The sequence below is a fragment of the Vombatus ursinus genome, unplaced genomic scaffold (genome assembly GCF_900497805.2).
Source record: "Vombatus ursinus unplaced genomic scaffold, bare-nosed wombat genome assembly UNPS02010822.1, whole genome shotgun sequence".
NCBI classification, from domain to species: domain Eukaryota; kingdom Metazoa; phylum Chordata; class Mammalia; order Diprotodontia; family Vombatidae; genus Vombatus; species Vombatus ursinus.
The window spans coordinates 2,145,313-2,165,119 of record NW_020950600.1 but is presented as its reverse complement, the minus strand read 5'-3'; the positions used below and the strand labels follow the sequence as shown (position 1 = coordinate 2,165,119).

Sequence of the window (19,807 nt, the reverse complement as noted above, 5' to 3'; positions counted from 1 at the left end):
ATAGTGGAAAGAATACTGGCGCCTAAGTCAGAGGTGTTCAAATCCCATCTGACACTTATTGTTGTTGGACTGTCTCTGGCAAAGTGTAGAGGTTGGACTCTATCATCACCCCTTCAGAAGGTCCCTTCTCACTCTGAATCTTTGAGTATGAACTAGGTTCTGCTTCTGTTTAAGTACCCAATCTATTTTTTTTTCTTTTTGGTGAGGCAATCGGGTTTAAGTGACTTGTCCAGGGTCACACAGCTAGTAAGTGTTAAGTGTCTGAAGCTGGATTTGAACTCAGGTCCTCTTGATTCCAAGGCCAGAGCTCTATTCACTGCACCACCTAGCTGCCCCTTCCAATCCCTTGTAAGAAGAAACCTGTAGAGCTGATGTGTCTCTCCTAGGTAAGGGGTAGGGGAATGAACCTGCCGGAGAAAGGAGGAGGATTGTGTAATTGATAAAATGATCTTCCTGCCCCACCCCTAAATGCTGGTGTCTTTCCATCTGAGATTATCTTTCATTTACTCTTCATATTTATCTTGTTTACACCCAGTTATTTATTTATTTATGTATTTATTTTTGGTGGAGGCAATCAGGGTTAAGTGACTTGCCCAGGGTCACACAGCTAGTAAGTGTCGTGTGTCTGAGATTGGATTTGAACTCATGTCCTTCTGACTTCAAGGCCAGAGCTTTATCCACTGTGTCACCTAGCTGCCCCTACACCCAGTTATTTATATGTTGTCTCCCCAATTAGAACGTGAGCTACTTGGGATTGTTTTTGCCTTTCTTTGACTCTCCATCATTAGTACAGTGCTTGGCATGTAGTAAGCACTTAATAAATGCTTGTTGGCCAACTATTTATTGATTGATTTGTTGATTAAGATAATCTCTGTGTGTGTCTGTGAGTGTATGCTTAGAAATTCTAGAGGTCATTGTTGCAGGGAATGGAATTTAGAATAACATGGTTAGACAGATGAGACAAAGGGAGAAGGATGGGGAAGGAGGTGGAAATATGGAAATGGCTGCCTGATATTCATGCACTCTAACTTCCACAAGGTCTCAATTCGAATGGTGATCTATGAGGTCACATTTGATTGGCTCCTTATCACACTCCCTGGTCAAGTGGTGTAGTCGATGTCTTTTGACTCTCAACATAAATTGTATTTAAGTGAGGCAGTGCTGTAAGAAGTCATCATAGAGCCAGGGTGCATCTCAGCTAACTCAATGCTGATGAGCTCACATTAATTAGTGACAAGGACATGATCCTGGAGAGCTGGGCTGAACACTTCCATAGTGTTTTTGTGAAATGAAAACCACTTCTGTTGCTGAAAGCCACTGACCATTTACTTCAGATTAAAGTCAATCCCTGTCCCCCTCCAGCTGAAGTTCCAACTGAAGAAGAGGTTTTGGATGCCTTTGGGCTCCTCTCATGTGGCAAAGCGCCCGCTGCTGATTCTTTGCCAGCTGACACCTACAAGGTCCATTGCTCCTACAAAAGCTGACTGAAATTTTCTGAGTTATATGGCAAGAGGAGGTGATCCCCCAGAAGTTCAAAGATGCCTTCATTGTCCATCTCCATAAAGGAAAAGGAAATAGGTTGTCTTGTGACAAACACAGGGGTTTCTTTCCCTTAGGCATTGCTGGCAAGATTCTTACCAGAGTCGTCCATAATAGGCTGATCCTTCACCTGGAAGATGGTCATCTATCTGAGATGGCTTCAGAAAGGGCCAAGGAACAGCTGATATGGTGTTTGCTGCCTGACAACTCTAGGAGAAATGTCAGAAGCAGAACAGAGGTCTGTACCCAATGTTTCTCCATCTGACCAAGCCCTTTGTTACTGTCAGTTGTGAGTGCTTGTGGAAAATCATGGCAAAATTTGGTTGTCCAGAGAAGTTCATCAGTATTATACCTCAGTTTCATGATAGTATACTTGCCTGGGTTCTGGATAATGAATGATGCTAGTGTGCTTTCCCGTTCACCAGTGGAGTGAAGCAAAGCTGTGTGCTTGCTCCCATGCTTTTTAGCATGATATTTTCAGCAACATTGTCAGACATCTTCAATGAGCATTAAGGTCAGCTATTGCATTGAAGGTAAATTATTTAACTTGGAAAGGCTACAAGCCAAGACTAAAGTGGAGGAGACCTGGTGCATGATTTTTTTTGTTCTCAGATGACTGTGTACTCAATGTAGCAGAGATGCAATGAAGTATGGATGGATTCTTTGGTGCTTGTGCTAATTTTAGCCTAACAATCAACACCAAGAAATCACAGGTTCTCCACCAGCCAGCACCACATCATCCATACATGGAACCATTGGTTTCAGCAAATGGAAAAATTTTGAATGCTGTGGATAAGTTCACTTACCTTGGCAGTATACTTTCCAGATATGCACACATTGAAAAGAAAGTTGATGCACACATTGCCAGAGCTAGCTCAGTGTTTGGGAGGCTCCATAGGAAAGTGTGGGAGAGAAAAAATATTAGACCGACTACCAAACTGAAGGTCTACAGCGCCTTTATGCTGACCTCATTGTTGTATGCCTGTGAATCCTGGACAGTCTACCAGTACCATGCCAGAAAACTGAATCACTTCAGTTGAATTGTCTTAGAAAGACTCTGAACACCTGGCAAGATAAAGTAACCAGACACTCAGGTCCTTTCTCAAGACAAATTGCCAGGCATTCAAACTCTACTGCAGAGAGTGCAATTCTGATGGGCTGACCACATTCAAATGTCAATTATATGTTTGCCTAAAAGAATATTTTAAAAACACACAAGGCAGGCACCTTAGAAGAAGTGACATAAAGACACACTCAAGGTCTCTCTGAAGAACTATTCATGCACGACCTATGGTAGAACATTTTGAGCTCACATTGGTCTGATCAGCCACAGTTGGACACACTGTACCTTGACCCCCAACATAGTGATGTCAGGGGGCAGCTAGGTGGTGCAGTGGATAGAACACTGGCCCCGAAGTCAGGAGGAACTGAGTTCAAATTCGGCCTCAGACCAAATACTTGATGCTTGCTAGCTGTGTGACCCTGGGCAAGTCACTTAACCCCAATTGCCTAAAAAACAAACAAACAAACAAAAAATGAACAAAAAAAATATTGATGTCATCTTGGTCCTCTATGAGAATGAAGAACAATGACTATCACATCCCTTACAAAGTCTGTTCCAAATCTTCTCTCCCCAAATTCTCAACCCCACTCTCACTGTCTGTCACTCATTTCCCTACTTAACATCTCAAAAACTATTTTACCTGTCCTTCCCTCCTTTTCCTCCATTTCAGGGAGAAAAGGTAGCTTTCTTCCATACCAAGGTTAACACTTTCCTTTGTGCCTTTGATCCCAATTCTCCTTGGACCTCAATCTATCCATAATTCAACTCATTTCAATGACCACGTAAGTGTATGATGTGCCTTGAATATTCTTTAATTGAATACTGTGTACAAATCACTTCTCCACTTCATTCTCTTTCTTTTTCTCATCTTAAATAACCATAGGACCATAAATATAAAGCTGGAAGGGATCTGAAAGGCTGTGGAATCCAACCCCTTCATTTTATAACTAAGGAAACTGAGGCACAGAGAGGTTGGGATTTGCTCAGGGTCTACATGGGTAGTAAGTGGATTTGAATCCAGACTGGGTAGCTCTAAACCCTGCATTCTTTCCAGGACACTGTTACCTTTCACTCTTACCCTCTCTACTGGTTCCCTCCCCTTTGCCTTTGTCTACAAACATACTCCAGTCTTCTCCATCCTAAGAATAGTAAATTCCATCCTCTCCTTTCATTTTGCTACTCTCTGAAGCTATTCTTCTATTTATTTATTTTTAGGACCACGGGATCTAAGAGTTGGCAGGACCTCAGAAACCATCTAGCCTGACCTAGAAAAAAGCCAAGAGCTTCTATGAGATGCGTGACAGGTGGGACTTAGCTTTTGCTTGAAGACCTCTTCTGAGAAGAACCCATTATGCTGCTAAGCAGCACATTCCATGTGGGGAGAGCTGAAATTGTTAGGATTTTTTTTTACACAAAGTCTACTTCCATCTCTTCATCCTAGCTCTACCCTTTGGGGCAAAGTGGATCAAGGCTAATCTCTCTTCCATGAAAATCCCTCAAATATTTTTATGCTGCTTTCCTGTGCCCTCTCTCCCCTCCCCCAACTCAGCCCACATCTTCTCTTCTTTTTTCTTTCTTTCTTTTTATTAATTTATTTAGATTTATCAATAATCACTTCCATATGCTTTTGAGTTTAATTTCTCCCCCTTCCTCCCCACCACCCTCTCCAAGACAGTGCACAATCTGATATAGGCTATACATATACATTCCTACTAAACATATTTTCACATTAGTGATGTTGTAAGCAAGAATTAGAATCAATAGGAGGAACCACCAGAAAGAGGAAACAAAACTCAACAGAAGAAAAAAAATTGCAAATAGTATGCTTCAATCTGCATTCAAACTCCATAGTTCTTTCTTTGTATGTGGATAGCATTTTCCATCATGAGGCCTTTGGAGATATCTTAAATCCTTGTATTGCTGGGAAGGGTTAAGTTTATCAATAGTAGTCATCACACAATGTGGCTGTTATTTTGTACAACGTTCTCTTGGTTCTGCTCACTTCACTCAGCATCAGACCATACAAGTCTTTCCAGGTTTTTCTGAAGTCAGCCTGTTCATCATTTCTTATAGCACAATAGTATTCCATTACATTCATATACCACAACTTGTTCAGTCATTCCCCAATTGATGGGCATCCTCTCAATTTCCAATTCTTTGGCACCACAAAAAGAGCTGCTATACATATTTTTGTACATGTAGGTCCTTTTCCCATTTGTATGATCTCTTTGGGATATAGCCCTAGACGTGCTACTGCTGGGTCAAAAGGTATGCACATTTTTCTTTTTAGCAATTGGGGTTAAGTGACTTGCCCAGGGTCATACAGCTAGTAGGTGTCAAGTGTTTGGTCTGAGACTGGATTTGAACTCAGGTCTTCCTGACTTTAGGGCTGGTGCTGTATACATTGTGCCACCTAGCTGCCCCTGGTATGCACATTTTTATAGCCCTTTAAACATAGTTCCAAATTGCTCTCCAAAATGGTTGGATCATTTCACAACTCCACCAACAATGCATTAGTGTTCCAATTTTCCCACATCTTCTCCAACATTTATCATATTCTTGTTTTGTCATCTTGGTCAATCTGACAGGTGTGATGTGGTACATCAGAGTTGTTTTGATTTGTATTTCTCTAATCAATGGTGATTTAGAGCATTTTTTCATATGACTATAGATGGCTTTAATTTCTTCATCTGAGAACTGCCTGTTCATATTCATTGACCATTTATCAATTGGGAAATGACTTGTATTCTTATAAATTTGACTTAATTCTCTATATGTTTTAGAAATGAGGCCTGTATCAGAAAGACTGGTTGTAAAAAGTCTTTCCCAATTTTCTATCTTCCTTCTAATCTTAGTTGCATTGGCTTTGTGCAAAAACTTTTCAATTTAATGAAATCAAAGTGATCCATTTTGCTTTTCGTAATGTTCTCTATCTCCTGTTTGGTCATGAATTCTTCTGTTCTTCATAAATCTGATAGGTAAACTATTCCTTGCTCTCCCAGTTTGTTGACAGTATCAGCCTTTATATCTAAATCATGAACCCATTTTGACTTTATTTTGGTATATGGTATAAGATTTTGGTCTATGCCTAGTTTCTGCCATACTCTTTTCTGCTTTTCCCAGCAGTTGTTTTCAAAGAATGGGTTCTTATCCCAGAAGCTGGGGTCTTTGGGTTTATCAAATAATAGATTATTAGAGTCATTGACTACTGTATCTTGCATACTTAACCTATTCCACTGATCCATCACTCTATTTCTTAGCCAGTACCAAGCAGTTTTGATGATTGCTGCTTTATAATACAATTTAAGATCTGGAATGGCTAGGCCACCTTCCCCTGCATTTCTTTTCACTAGTTCCCTTGATAGTCTGGATCTTTTGTTCTTCCAAATGAATCTTGTTATTATTTTTCTAACTCTATAAAATAATTTTTTGGTAGTTTGATTAGTGTGGTACTGAATAAGTAAATTAGCTTAGGTAGAATTCTCATTTTTATTATATTAGCTTGACCTACCCATGAACAACCCCACATCTTCTCTTCTTCAAGGTAAACATTGACACCTTCTTCAGCTGGTTCTGGTATAGCCTGATTTCTCTAGGCTGGGGGTTCTTAACTCTTTTTGCATCATTGACTCTTTGGAAGTCTGGTGAAGCCTATGGACCCCTACTTGGAATAATGTTGAAATTCATAAAACCAATTACATTGAATTACAAAGGAAGCAAATTACATTGAAATATAGCTACCAAAATATTTTTTAAAGTTCATAGATGGGGCAGCTAGGTGGTGCAGTGGATAGAGCACTAGATCCAGATTCAGGAGGACCTGGGTTCAAATGTGACCTCAGACACTTGACACTTATTAGCTGTGTGACCCTGGGCAAGTCACTTAATCTGATTGCTTTGCCCCCCCCCCAAAAAAAGTTCACAGACACTATGTTAAGAACTCCTTCACCATTTATCAACCTCCCAAATTATATCACCACCACCAAATACTAAAGTAATACGCATACTACTAGAGCTTAACATAGTATCTGGCACATAGTAGGTGCTTAATAAATGCTTGTTGAATTGTACACAGTGACTGCAATATTTTAACTATAATCAAGTGTGAAAAGCTTCGCTGCTCTGACCTACAATAATTCCAAAGGACTGATGATGAAAAATGCTATCTACCTCCAGAGAGAAAACTTGTGACCCTGAGTGCAAAATGATGCAGATTTTTTTCACTTTATTTTGTCTTTTTTTTTTTTTGCAATGGCTAATGTGGAAATACATTTTGCAGGATATAATATGTATAATGGGCATCATATTTCTTGCCTTGTAATGAGTAAGGGAGGGAGTAGAAGGAGGGAGGGAACTTGGAACTCAAAATAAAGATAAAATAAATGCTTGTTGATTGACTTTTGACTTATCTATTAATTAGACAAATGCTTCCCTCCTTCTGAGGCATTTAATACCACTCATATACTTAGTTCAGGTCATATCTGAACTTTGTGCCTGTGTTTTTGCTTGTGCTATGTTCATTTACACCCAATTGTTCATTGTTTTGTAAATCAGGTTTATTTGTGAGGTGCAAAGACAGAACCATGTCTTTTTGAGGGAGTTGAGGGGAGAGGTACCCTTTTCTGTTTCTTTCCTGGCAGCAAATATAGCACTTACACTCAGTGGACAGCTAACATGTTTGGACAAACTACTTCGAAACTTTAGAAAGATTGTCCCCATTGCCATACCACCTACTCACTCCTCGGCTCTCTGTATTCTGGCTTCCCCACCACTCTCTTGACATTGCAACGTCATTAGGGATCTCTTCATTCCCAAGTCCAGCCAACCTCACATTCTCCTTCATCTTTCTGCAGTACTCAGCATAATCAGTCACCTTCCTCTGAGAGCATTTCTCTTCTCTTGACTTCTGTGACATTGCTGTTTCCTGGTTCTTCCACCTGTCTTACTGACCCTTCTTGGGCTCCCTCACTCACTCATCTTTCTTCCCTTCCCCTAAATGTGAGTGACCCCAAGGCTCTCACCTAAGACCCCTTCCCTTCTCTCTCAACAGTTCCTCCCTTGGTGACCTCATGTACTTCCATGGCTTCAAGTATCATTTCTATACAGATGATTGCCAAATTTCTATCTCTAGCTTCAATATCTCCCCTGAACCCCAATCCTACCCCAATTTCTGACAGCCTACTGGAAATTTCCACCTGAATATTCTGTTAAATCTTCATACTCATCATGTCTAAGGTTGAGCTCATCATTCTTTTCCCCACTCCATGACCTGTCTTCCATTTTTCATGATTATGCTGACTGAACCATCATCTTCCCCAATTAATCAGGCAGGCTCAAAGCAACAAAATTGTCTCTGGAACTTTCCTTTCTCTCACCCTTCATCCAACAAGTTGCCAAGTTCTATTGTTTGGACTCCTGTGATATCACTCACATCTATTCCCCTCCACTCACAATGCCACTGACTTACTGTAGATCTTTCATCTTCTCTCTTACCTGGACTATTGTAGTAGTCTCCTAACTGGTGCCCCTACTTACAGCTTCCACCTTTTCCAATTTATCCTTCACTAACTGCCAGTTTAACTCAACATTTACTAAATACCCATGTCCCAGGCAACTGTCTTAGGTACTAGTGATATAAAGATGAAAAAACAAAATAGCCCTTACCTGTTCTTAAGGGATTTACAGACAAATGGTGTTTAGAGCAGACACAAAAATATCTATGGGCAACTAACCACTTACCCTCCCTGGTCCTCAGTTTCCTCAACCATAAAATGAGGGGGTTGGAATAGATGGCCTCTGGGATTCTTTCTAGCTGTACATTTAAGATCCTATAATTTAGATCATTCAAAGTATAATAAAAGGTAGAATTACAAGGACAAAGGAATGCTCTAGGAAAATTGGAAAACACTTTCATGTGGGTTAATCATCAGGGAAGCATTTGTGGAGGAAGTGGCCTCTGAGCTAGGTCTTAAAGAGTCACTCGCTAGAGATGAGAAGGGGGGAGGGAGCATTCCGGAAATGAAGAGCAGCTTTACTAGATAAATGAATAAAGGTGGGAGATGGGAGAATGATTTTGGGAAACAGTTAATCCGGTTTGGCTGAAGCACGGAAGATGTGAATGAACATGCATATTTTAAATTCTTATTATGTACAAAGCACAATGCTAAGCACTGGAGTTGTGACTAGGAAAGGGAGACAGTTCTAATAGGGAGACAACAGAGATGGGAGGATTCAGGTGGTAAGCACTGATGGTTTTGATGGCAGGTACTTCAGTTTGGTAGGACTATAGAGGGGGAGGTAAGGCAGATCTAAAAAAATTCATCTTCTTTAATGCCACTTTGATTGATAAAACCATATACCTTTCTGATTCTGACAATATCAAGGACTCTGGTATTGAGAACTTTCTCCCCTGGGTCTTCAGGAGCTGGGTACTATAGCACCAGCAGATAATAATAATAACAGTGAACATTTACATAGCATTTACTATGTGCAAGGCTCTGTGCTAAGTGCTTTATAATTATTATCTTATTTAATCCTCAAAAAAAAAAAACCTCTGGGATGTAGGTGCTATTATTATCCCCACTTTACAGATGAGGAAACTAAGGCAAACAGAGGTTGTGACTTGCCCAGGGTCTCACAGCTAGTAAGTATCTGAGGCTAGATTTGAACTCAGGTCTTCCTGACTCCAGAGCCAGTGCTCCATTCACTGCACCACCTAGCTACCTCTGAAGGGGAGGAAGATGAAGTTGCCAGGCTGAATCTTCACTGGAGTTGCTCTCTTTTATGGTGGAGGTTGGAGGCCTGGGGGATGCTGCTACTTATGGAACTCTTGAGTTCAGGGTTTGAGGGTGTTTCTATAGGTAGGGGTAGGTAAGTAGAATGAAATAAATCTGGAAAAGTCAATTGCACCTAGACTGTCGGGGGAAAGAGGAAGGGAGGTTAATTAACTGCCAAGGCTAAAAGGCTTTTGTTTTATTCTCTAATAACTATCTTCCTAATCACTAATGCTTGGGATATGTACAGTGGTAGCCAGAGCCTAGAAACCTGACCTCCAGTCTCCCAGTGAAACGTAAACTACCTTGAGTAAACATAAACAGCAAAAGAGGCTCTAACTATCCATAGCAAAACTTGTAGGGGACCCTGGGCCATCCCTGGCAGTACACCTTTTTTGTTCTATTTCTATATCATACTTGAGTTGGCCTGGGGTCGGTATGGGAATCCATGATGTTACTTTGTCCTGCTGCCACCCTGGACAACCAGCCTCTTATGAGTAAACTCCCCCAATTAAACTAATTAACCCTAATAAAACCTATTAATAACCAAGCTGGCATGGGTTCCTCTTTCTTTAGTATCTCTGTATCCTCTCCATGCCACCCTATAATTGGTATAATTAGGGCAGAACAGATCTTCCCCCTTACATTTGTCATAGTCAGCAAGAGGGTCTCTCCTTTCCAAACCTTGAGTCCTTACAGGATGTACCCCTGCATCTTCACTTGCTGAAATCTTTCTCTTCCTTCAAGACTCTGTTGAGATTCATCTCCTCTATGAAACTTTTTTTTGCCCCTCCATATGTATGTATGTATGTGTGTATATATATGTATATACTTACACACACATTTTTTTTTCAATCAGCAAAAATCCTCCTTACCCTCTTCCCCCTGAAGATAAAAGAAAAAAACAAAACCTTTGTTACAAGCAAGTGTAGTCAATCAAAACAAACTTCCACACTGGCCATTCTGCTCTCTGAGTCCTTTATCTCTCTGTGGGGCAGCATGTTTCATCATTTGTGCTCTGATCATTATGCTGATAAGAGCTCCTAATGCTTTTAAAGTTGTTTGTCTTTACATATTGTTGTTATTGTATAAATCGTTCTCCTGGTTCTGTTCATTTCATTCTACATCAGTTAATACAAATCATCCCTGGTTTTTCTGAGAAACCCTCTCCTTCATCATTTCTTACAGAACAATAGTATTCCATCAGATGCGTATACCATAACTTGTTCATCCATTCTCCAATGTAAGGGCACCCCTCAGATTCCCATTTTTTTGCCATGTTGAAAAGAGCTTTAAATATTTTTTACATCCTTAGTTAGAATTTGTTTTGATTAGTCCCTCCCTTCATCTATCCTCCCTCTAGATCCCTCTCTCCTCTTCTTCCCTCCTATTTCCCCAAAGAATGAAATGTATTTCTGTGCCCAACTCTGTGTGCATGTTCATTCTTCCTCTCCTTAACCAATTCAGCTGAGATGGAGGTTCAAATGTCAGCCACTCAATTAATCAATAAACATTTGCCAAGCACTGTACTAAGCACCTGGGATACAAAAAGAGGTAAAAGACAGTCTTTATCCTAAAGGACCTTGCAATCTAATGGAGGAGACAACATGCAAACAAATATATACAAAGCAAGCTCAATACAGGATGGAGAGGAAATAATTAACTGAGGGAAGGCATTGGAATTAAGAAGGATCGGGGAAGGCTTCCTGTAGAAGGTAGGGTTTTAGCTGGGACTTAAAGGGAGCCAGAGAAGTCAGTAGGTGGAGTGGAGGAGTGAGAGTATTCTAGGCCAGGGGGACAGCCTGGGAAAATGCCCAGAGCCAAGAGATAAATAAACAAACAATCTTGTTCTTGGAACAGTCAGAAGATCAGTGTCACTTGATCAAAGAATGTGTGCTGGGGTGTAAGATGCAAGAAGACTGGAAAGGTGGGAGAGGGATGGAAAGGTAGGAGGGGGTTGACTTTGAATATTCAACAGAGCATTTTGCATTTGATCCTAGAGGCAATAAGGAGCCACTGAAGATTATTGAATGAGGGGGTGACATAGTCAGACCTGAGCTTTAGGAAAATCACTTTGGTGGCTGAATGGAAGATGGATTGGAGTGGGAAGAGAGACTCAAGGCAGGCAGACACACCTGCACCAGATCAAGGTGTGGGCAGTGTCAGAGGAGAGAAGGGGGTAGATATGTTGTTGCAAAGATAAAATTGACAGACCCTGGCAACAGATTGAATGTTGGGGGGAGGTGAGAGAGAGTGGAGAGTTCAGGATGACTCCTGGGTTGTGAGCCTGAGGGATTGGGAGAATGGTACTACCCTCTACAGCAATAGGGAAGGGGTGTGTGTGTGAGAGAGAGGGGGGTGTTTAGGGGGAAAAATTAAGAGTTCTGCTTAGGACAGATTGTTTAAGATGTCTATTGGACATCTATTTTGAGATGTCTGAAAGGTAATTGGAGATATGAGAGTAGAGGTTAGCAAAGAGTTTTGGGCAGGACAGGTAGAATCAAGAATCATCAGCATAGAGATAGTAATTGAATCCATGGGAGTTGATGAGGTCACCAAGTGAAGTAGTGTGGAGGGAGAAGAGAAGAGGGCCCAGGACAGAACCCTGAGGGACACCCATGGTCAGAAGGCACGATTTTGAGGAGGATCCTGCAAAGGAGACAGAAGGAAGGGTCAGAGAGGGAGGAGGAGAACCAGGAGAAAGAGCAAACCTTTGAAACCTAGAGAGGAGAGGGTATCAAGGGGCAGAGAGAGTGATTAGCACTGTCAAAGACTACAGAGAGGTCAGGGAGAATGAGGATGGAGAAAAGGCCATCGGATTTGGCAACTAAGAGATCATTAGTAGCTTTGTAGAGAGCAGCTTTGGTGGAATGATAGGGTTGGAAGCCAAATTATAAGAGGTTGAAAAGAGAGTGAGAGGAAAGTGGAAACACTGCTATAGATGGCCTTTTTAAGGAGTTCAGTTACAAGGGCAGAAGAGATAGAGGATGATAGTTAGCATGAGTGGAAAGACCAAGTGAGAGTTTTTTTCAGGATGGTGGAGAGAAGGAGCCAGTAGAGAGGGAGAGAATAACAAGTTGACAGAGGGGGAAGTCTGCTGGAGGAGATGGGATGGAATAGGATTGCCTGAGCAGGTAGAAGAGTTGGCCTTGGTAAGGAGTAAGGCCACTTCATCACATGAGACAGGGGGGAAGGAGGAGAGAATGGCTGAAGGAACCTGAGTAATAGGAGATGAAAAGGGAGCTGACACAAATGAACTCATTTTTTTTCCTGTAAAATATGAGACAAGGTTCTCAGAGAGTGGGCAAGAGGGAGCCATAGGAGATTTGAGGAAGGATGAAAAGTTTTGGAAGAACTGGTGGAGAGTGGGAGAGTGAGTTGATAAGGGAGGTATAATAGGATTGCCTGGCAGCAGTGAAGGCCCAGGTGAGGTTGTGTGACATAAATTTGTAGTGGACTGAGTCAGAACAGTTGTGTGATTTTCTCCATCTTCACACAGCAACACATGTGTCAGGGCAAAGGTGATGAATGGTGGGGAGAAATCCAAGGCTGAAGCTTGGCTGGGAATAATTGAGGATGTGATAACAGGGTGAGGGATTCAAGAGAGGAGGACAGTGTAGTGTTGAATTGGTTCACAAAGGTGTCCAGATAGGGAAGAGAAAAGAGAGTGAAGGGGAGATGGCCTGGGAGAGAATTAAGGGGGTCAAAGGATTGGAGGAGGAGTGGAGGAAGAGTAGGTTTGGCAAGGGAAAGCAGAGAAAGAGGTAAAAAGTTGGTAGATTATGGTCAGATAAGTAGATTTCAGAATTCTTGAATAGAGAGGTAGTATGCTTGTGGGTGATGGCAAGATCAAAGGTATGGCCATCTTTGTGGGTAGCTGATGTAGGGTGGAGGAGTAGCTAATGGGAGAGGAGTAGGTTGAGGAACTGAGTAGTTAGGGTGTTTGAGGGAGAGTCAATATTATACTGAAGTCCTCTAGTATGATGGCAAGAGTTAGGGAAGAGAAAAGAATTGTAAGCAAGTATTGAACTCATTGAGGAAGAAAGGGAAATGACTGGGGGTGTGTAGACAACAGGTACCAGGATTTTGATTGGATGATAGATATGAAGAGCATGAACCTCAAAGGAAGAGAGGTTCCTGAGTGATGGAGGAAGGAGGAGGCAATAGGGAGCAAGGAGAGTACTCCAACTCTCCTTCCCTGAATGGTGAGCATAGGAGAATGAGTGAAATTACACATCCTTTCCTTGTGTGTATAGATATCTACATGTGCACCCTGATTACGTGCGATAATTTTTCCTAACCTTCCTTTCCCTCCCCGTATCTCTCTTTCCCTCTCTTTTCATTCTTCTCTTAAAAAAAGAAAACAGATGGTAGAGTTGTAAACTGATTGAACCATTCTGGAGAATTTGGAACTATGTCCAATGGGCAATCAAACTGCATACCTTTTGATTCAGCAATACCATCACTAGGTCTGTATCCCAAAGAAGTCATAAAAAAAGGAAAAGGACCCACATATGCAAAACATATTTATAGCAGGTCTTTTTGTGGTGGCCAAGAATTGGAAATTGAGGGGATGCCCATCAATTGGAGAATGGCTGAACAAGTTGTGGGCATATGATTATGATGGAATACTATCATGCTATAAAAAATGATGAGCAAATTTCAGGAAAATCTGGAAAGACTTACATGAACTGAAGCTGAACTGAAGTGAGGCAAAACAAGGAGAACATTGTACATGGTACCAATGACATTGTATGATGATCAACTATGATTGACTTAGCTCTTCTCAGCAATACAATGATCCTAAGACAATTCCAAAAGGTTCATGATGGAAAATGCTATCCACATCCAGAGAAAGAACTGATGGGGTCCGAATGCAGATCAAGCATACTGTTTTCACTTTTTTTGCCTTTTTTTGTTGTTTTGCATTTTTTTCTTCTTGTTCTATTTCTTCTTTCACAACATGACTAATGTGGAAATATGTTTTACGTGATTGCACATATATAACCTATATCAGATTGCTTGCTGTCTTGGGGAGGGGGAAGGGAAGGAAGGGAGGGAGGGAGGGAGGGAGGGAGAAAAATTTGGAACTCAAAATCTTTCAAAAAATGAGTGGTGAAAATTGTATTTACATGTAATTGGAAAAATAGAATACTATTAAATTTTAAAAAAAGAAGACAAAGCAGAACATATGAAGACATAATAAGATAGAATAGAACCACTCCCAGGTCTCTATGACCCCTGCTGATGACAGGGATCAGAAAGAACACAAGTATCACCTACCTATATTTTAGCGTCAGCAATTTATACTGTCTAGTCCTTGGTCATTGTTCATTCATGTTTACCATTTTACGTTTCTGTTTATTCCTGTGTTTGAACTTCAAAGTTTCTCTTCAGGTCTGGTCTTTTCATTGGGAATGCTTGGAAGTCCCTGATTTCATTGAAGATCCACTTTTCACCTGTACCATTATACTCAGTCTTGCTGGGTAAGTGATTCTGTAAGCCCACATCCTTTGCCTTCTGGGATATCTTATTCCAAGTTCTCGTATCTTTCAGGGTGTTGGTTGGTAATTGAGTGTGATCCTAACTGTGGCTCCTCAGTACTTGGGTTCTTTCTTTCTACCTGCTTGCAGGATTTTTCTTTGACCTGGAAGCTCTGAAGTTCCTAGGAGTTTTCATTTTGGGGTTTCTTTCCAGAGGTGGCTGGCAAATGCTTTCTATTTCTAGTTTGCCCTTTGGTTCTAAGAGATCTAAGCTGTTTTCTTTTAAGATTTTTTGAAATAGGATGTCTAGATTTTGAGGTATTTTTGTCCTAGCATTCAGATAGTCCAGTGATGATTAGCTTTTTTTTCCTTGATCTGTTTTCCAGGTCAGTTGCTTTTGCTATGAGATACCTTACTTCTTATATTTTTTCAGCTTTTTGACTTTGTTTCAATTTTCTTGTTATCTCATTGGGTCATTGGCTTCTATTTGGTTCCTTCTAATGTTTAGGCAAGCTTGGACAGATTTTATACCTTTTGTGCCAAGCTGTTAATTCACTTTCTAATTCTTTCTTCCATGTTCATCTTTGTTTTTCATTTTTTCCCCTCACGTGTTCTCATTTCTTCTCTTCGTGAGTTGGCAAGGAATGAGAATCTGAGTGGATATCTATAGAAAACCATTTTTACCTCTTTAAAACAAGTTCTTGCTTCTTTTCTTCCAGGAATTCTAGTTGGGTTTGTGGCAAACTGTGATTTTCAATTACGTATTCCTTGTCATTCTCTCCTTCTTCTTCTTCTTCTTCTTCTTTTTTTTGAGGCAATGGGGTGAAGTGACTTGGCCAGGGTCACACAGCTAGTGTCAAGTGTCTGAGGCCAGATTTGAACTCAGGTCTTCTTGAATCCAGCGCCAGTGCTCTCTCCACTGCACCATCTAGCTGCCCCATCATTCTCTTCTGCATTTGTGACTTGACCATTCCCTGCTGCCATGATAGTGAATTATGGTGAGATTCTTGTTTATTTGATTGTTTGCCCATTCCTCCAGCCTATTTCCTGACTTTGGACCTGATGTTAGGGCTGGGCTTTGGGCCCTTTTAGAAGGAGGGTCTGGGCTGGTTCTATCACTGCTTTCTTAGGGAATTGAGTTTTATGTTATTCTGGGGTCTTATAGACAGGCTGGGAACCTCTAGGCTTTTAGTGCTCCCAAACGGTCTGATCCAGGGCAAAGTCTGACTACCAAGTCTGAGCTCTACAAGTGGGTTTGGGTCTGCACAGCAGGAGATGCTGTTGGACTCTGCTCCTATTGGCCAGCTGGAAAACTCTTGGTTTAGAGTGACAGATTTGTAGGTCCTACTGTGGTCTGGGATTCTTGCCCTGGCTACTTCTCTGAAGGCTGGGGTAGGTGCTGGAGCTGAGGCCCTCCTCAGCTCCTGATGTGTAAGCCATTTCATTGCTGCTAGTGGTTGCCTCTGAACGTCCTCCCTCTCTCAGAACATAGCCCAGGGCCTCCCTACCCAGGAATGTGATGCCCTCTCTTCTCCACTTTGCCCCTCCAGTCCCCTTCTCACTCAGCCTGGATCTAGGACCTGGAACTGGGTAGTGAATGATAAAGCTCCCAGTTGGTACCTATCCCCACTGAGGTCCCTGGTATGTGTCTGGAGGTGCCCCAGTGTAAGTCTGGGACCTCCTCTTGCCTTGGTGCAATTTTCTCCCAGGGAAATAGTGCTCCACAAAGGACATGCTCCTAACTGCTTCTCCCTCCCTCCTTATCCATAGTCCTCCTTGTCTGTCTTCCAAAGCTGACCTGGGCTGGACAAATGATTCATTATGACTTTCTAAAAAAAATTTCAGGACAGCTAGGTGGCACAGTGGATAGAGCACCGGCCCTGAAATCAGGAGGACCTGAGTTCAAGTCCAGCCTCAGACCAAACACTCGACACTTACTAGCTGTGTGACCCTGGACAAGTCACTTAACCCCCATTGCCCAACCAAAAACCAAAAACAAGCCAAAAACAGATATGGAAACTGAGGTTCAAGAACCTATAGAAAGTTCACCCAGGAAATAAGCAGAGGAGTGGGGATTCACACCTAGGTCTTCTGCTCACTGGGAGCATTAATTCTCCATCCTCATATTTCCTCAGGCTCTTTGCCTGGGTCCCTCATTTACTTCATCTCATCCGTTCTTGAGTCCTTGAGTTAGACTTGTTTGGGGACGTATCTTCCTTCCTCCCGGTAGAAATCTAAGCTTCTTGAGGGCAGAAGCTGTTGTTTCTCTTTCTTGAATTGCCCCATCTCCCCAGCCCACTCTTTCAAACACATGATAAATATGTGTTTAGTTGAATGGAAGAACAGAGATACATAGAGGCAGGAGAGAGAGAGAGAAAGAACAAGAAGAGAGACGGAGACAGAGAGACAGGGACAAAGGGAATGGTGATAGAGTCAGAGGGATAGGAAGATAGGGAGAGGTTGTGGAAAGGTGAGGGGAAATGGGAGGGGTCAGTGAGAGACAGATGGGGTGCTGGAGGGCCAAGGGAACACCTCTGTCTCTATTTCTAAGAAGTCCCTGAGAAATTGATTTCCCCTCTCCCCTCTTCCCCATATCCTTCTTAGTCTTGGTGGTCTCTTTAGCTAGAGGCCACGACAGGCAGCATAGGCAGCCCCCACCCGCTTTCAGCCGTCACCGAGGAACAGAAAAGCCACACTTGGAGCTCCCTCTTCCCATGAGATTGTCTCTAGGTCCCGCAGTGATGAAATTAGGAAAGTATCTCCTTGGGAAAACTGACATAAGTGAAAAGAATGCATCACCAAATGCAGAAAGTGGGAGTGACAGACTGCTTAGGTTGTAGGAGGAGAGTGGGGGTCCCTTGGGAAGGACTGGGGTGCAGGCTGCTTGAGCACTGGGAGGGGAGAGGACTGTGCTGCTCTTGTTTGGATATAACATACAAACACGTGAACAGTAAACACACCTGCCCACCCCCACACACATAGCTGCCCCACCTCCACTCGCTCACACCCTGTACCTCCCTCACCCCCTGACTCACACCCCTGGCCTCCCTACCAAACATGAAATCCCCCCTTCTTTGTCTCCAGTTCTGAGTCTTACCCTTCATTCCTGAAACGCAATAGTCTTGCTTTTAATATCTGCCACTCAGTCTTCAGCTGAGATGCCTGGTTGGGGCAGAAAACCAAGACTAATGAATCTCTGTGCTCATGCACAAAGCTTGCTGTCTTAGCCTCTTCCACCTGCCTGAACTCACCCTAACCACCCCCTCACTCCCTGTCTCACTCAGTGTCCCCAGTTCGTGTTGTGTTCTAGGACCTCAGCATCCTCTCGTTTCCCAGATTTCTTACCTACCTCTCCAGTTAATCTAATTCCTTCTTGAGATGACAACACCTGAATTTTTGGGAAGGATCTAGGGAAGGCCCTGAGGTGAGGAGAGCAGGAAGTTTGGGCTCACTGGCCCCCAGCCCAGCTCTGCCTCTGCCATCTTCCTTCTATCCCAGGTTTCTAGCCCCTCCCCACGGGCACCCCAACCGGATTTTCAGGAGACACTGCGTCTGCTCTCAGGTTGATCAAAATCAGCTCTCCTGCCCTTGCCCTAGGGTTGGGAGGCAGGATGCCTGGGTTCTGGCCAGGGAATGGTGAACCCCCTCTCTCAAGCCTCCCCAGTAGACCCTGCATTAGACCCTGCATCTGGGAACCTAGATGCTCTACCCTCCATCTCACTTTCCACTGCTTTGGGAAGACTGAGGCTGGCATTGATCTCAGCTTTCTCCTGAATGTTCCCCTGTATCACTTAAGGCTCCTCCCAGTCTCTGAAGACCCCACTGCTTCTCCACTAATGGTTGCATCTCTTCAGATGCACTTGGGAATTGACTAGTTTGGTTCTGATAGGGAAGTAGGGGCTGGGGGTTGGGGGTGTCTGGAATATCTAGGATCTGGTGGGTCAGAATACTGGGAGGAGAACAAGATGCCTAGGTCCTGGGAGGAGAACAGGATGGCTTTGTCATGGGCAGGTAATGGGAAGGGTGGGGGTTAACAGGCCAAGAATTTGGGTCCTAGGGAGGAGACCTAAGGGACTCCTAGAGGGAGTGAGGTGCCTGAATTCTAGGAGGGGAGGGGGACTGAAAGTGGGCAGAAGAATCAGGAACCGACAGGAGTGACAGGATGCCTGGGTTGTGGGAGGGAATGAGAAGAGGTGGAGGTTGGAAGGTCAGACATTTGGGTCCGGGGGTGGAGGGACCCTTGCTGGGTCAGAATCTTGGATGCCTGGGACCTCTTGCATTGTGACTCACCCCTCCCCCTCCTCCTTCCCATTGCTCAACCCGAAATCTCCCTGGGAAACACCACCCTTCAATGGAGACCAGCAACTGTCTCATGGGGGAGCTGAGTCATGGGGGAGTGGAGTAGGGAGGGGAGGCGGGAGGATAAATAGCAGCCTAGCCTCATTAGCTCCTCTCTACAATCCCCAGCACCCTACCAACATGCATCCTGCCACCTTAGTCTACACTTGCTCCTTCTTGCTGCTGGTAGGGGCTTTGCCTGGCTGGACAGCTGAAATTGACCCCTTTGGGAAGGTCATTGAGGGCATCAACCATGGGCTAAGCAATGCTGAAAGGGAGGTGGGCAAGGCCCTGGATGGCATCAATCATGGGATCACTCAAGCTGGCAGAGAAGTAGAGAAAGTTTTCAACGGCCTTAGCAGCATTGGAAAAGAGGCTAGCAGGGAGGTAGACAAAGGCGTTCAAGGGATCAACCACAGTCTGGACCAACTGGCCCATGGAGCTGGCCATGCTGCTGGGCAGGCAGGGAAGGAAACAGAGAAAGTGATCCAAGGCGCCAACCATGGGCTCACCAACACCGGGAAGGAAGTGGACAAGGGCATCCACGATGTGAATCATGCTGTCGGGCAGGCCGGGAAGGAGGTAGAGAAGTTTGGCCAAGGGGTCAACCA

At 43.2% G+C, this 19,807-nt stretch overlaps 1 protein-coding gene across 4 annotated transcripts in view; it reads left to right on the top strand.

Annotated features, from left to right (window-relative positions):
* The first annotated feature begins 19,302 nt into the window (after positions 1-19,302).
* Positions 19,303-19,807, top strand: part of SBSN (suprabasin) — a 4,481-nt gene continuing 3,976 nt past the window's right edge. Inside the window, exon 1 of one of the 4 annotated variants that reach the window (XM_027855205.1) lies at positions 19,303-19,778. In XM_027855205.1, coding sequence (XP_027711006.1) covers positions 19,338-19,778 — 441 coding nt within the window. In that variant the 5' untranslated portion in view covers positions 19,303-19,337. Of the gene's footprint in view, positions 19,804-19,807 lie in introns of all 4 variants that reach the window. The other 3 variants (XM_027855207.1, XM_027855208.1, XM_027855204.1) reach the window with 3 other exon arrangements.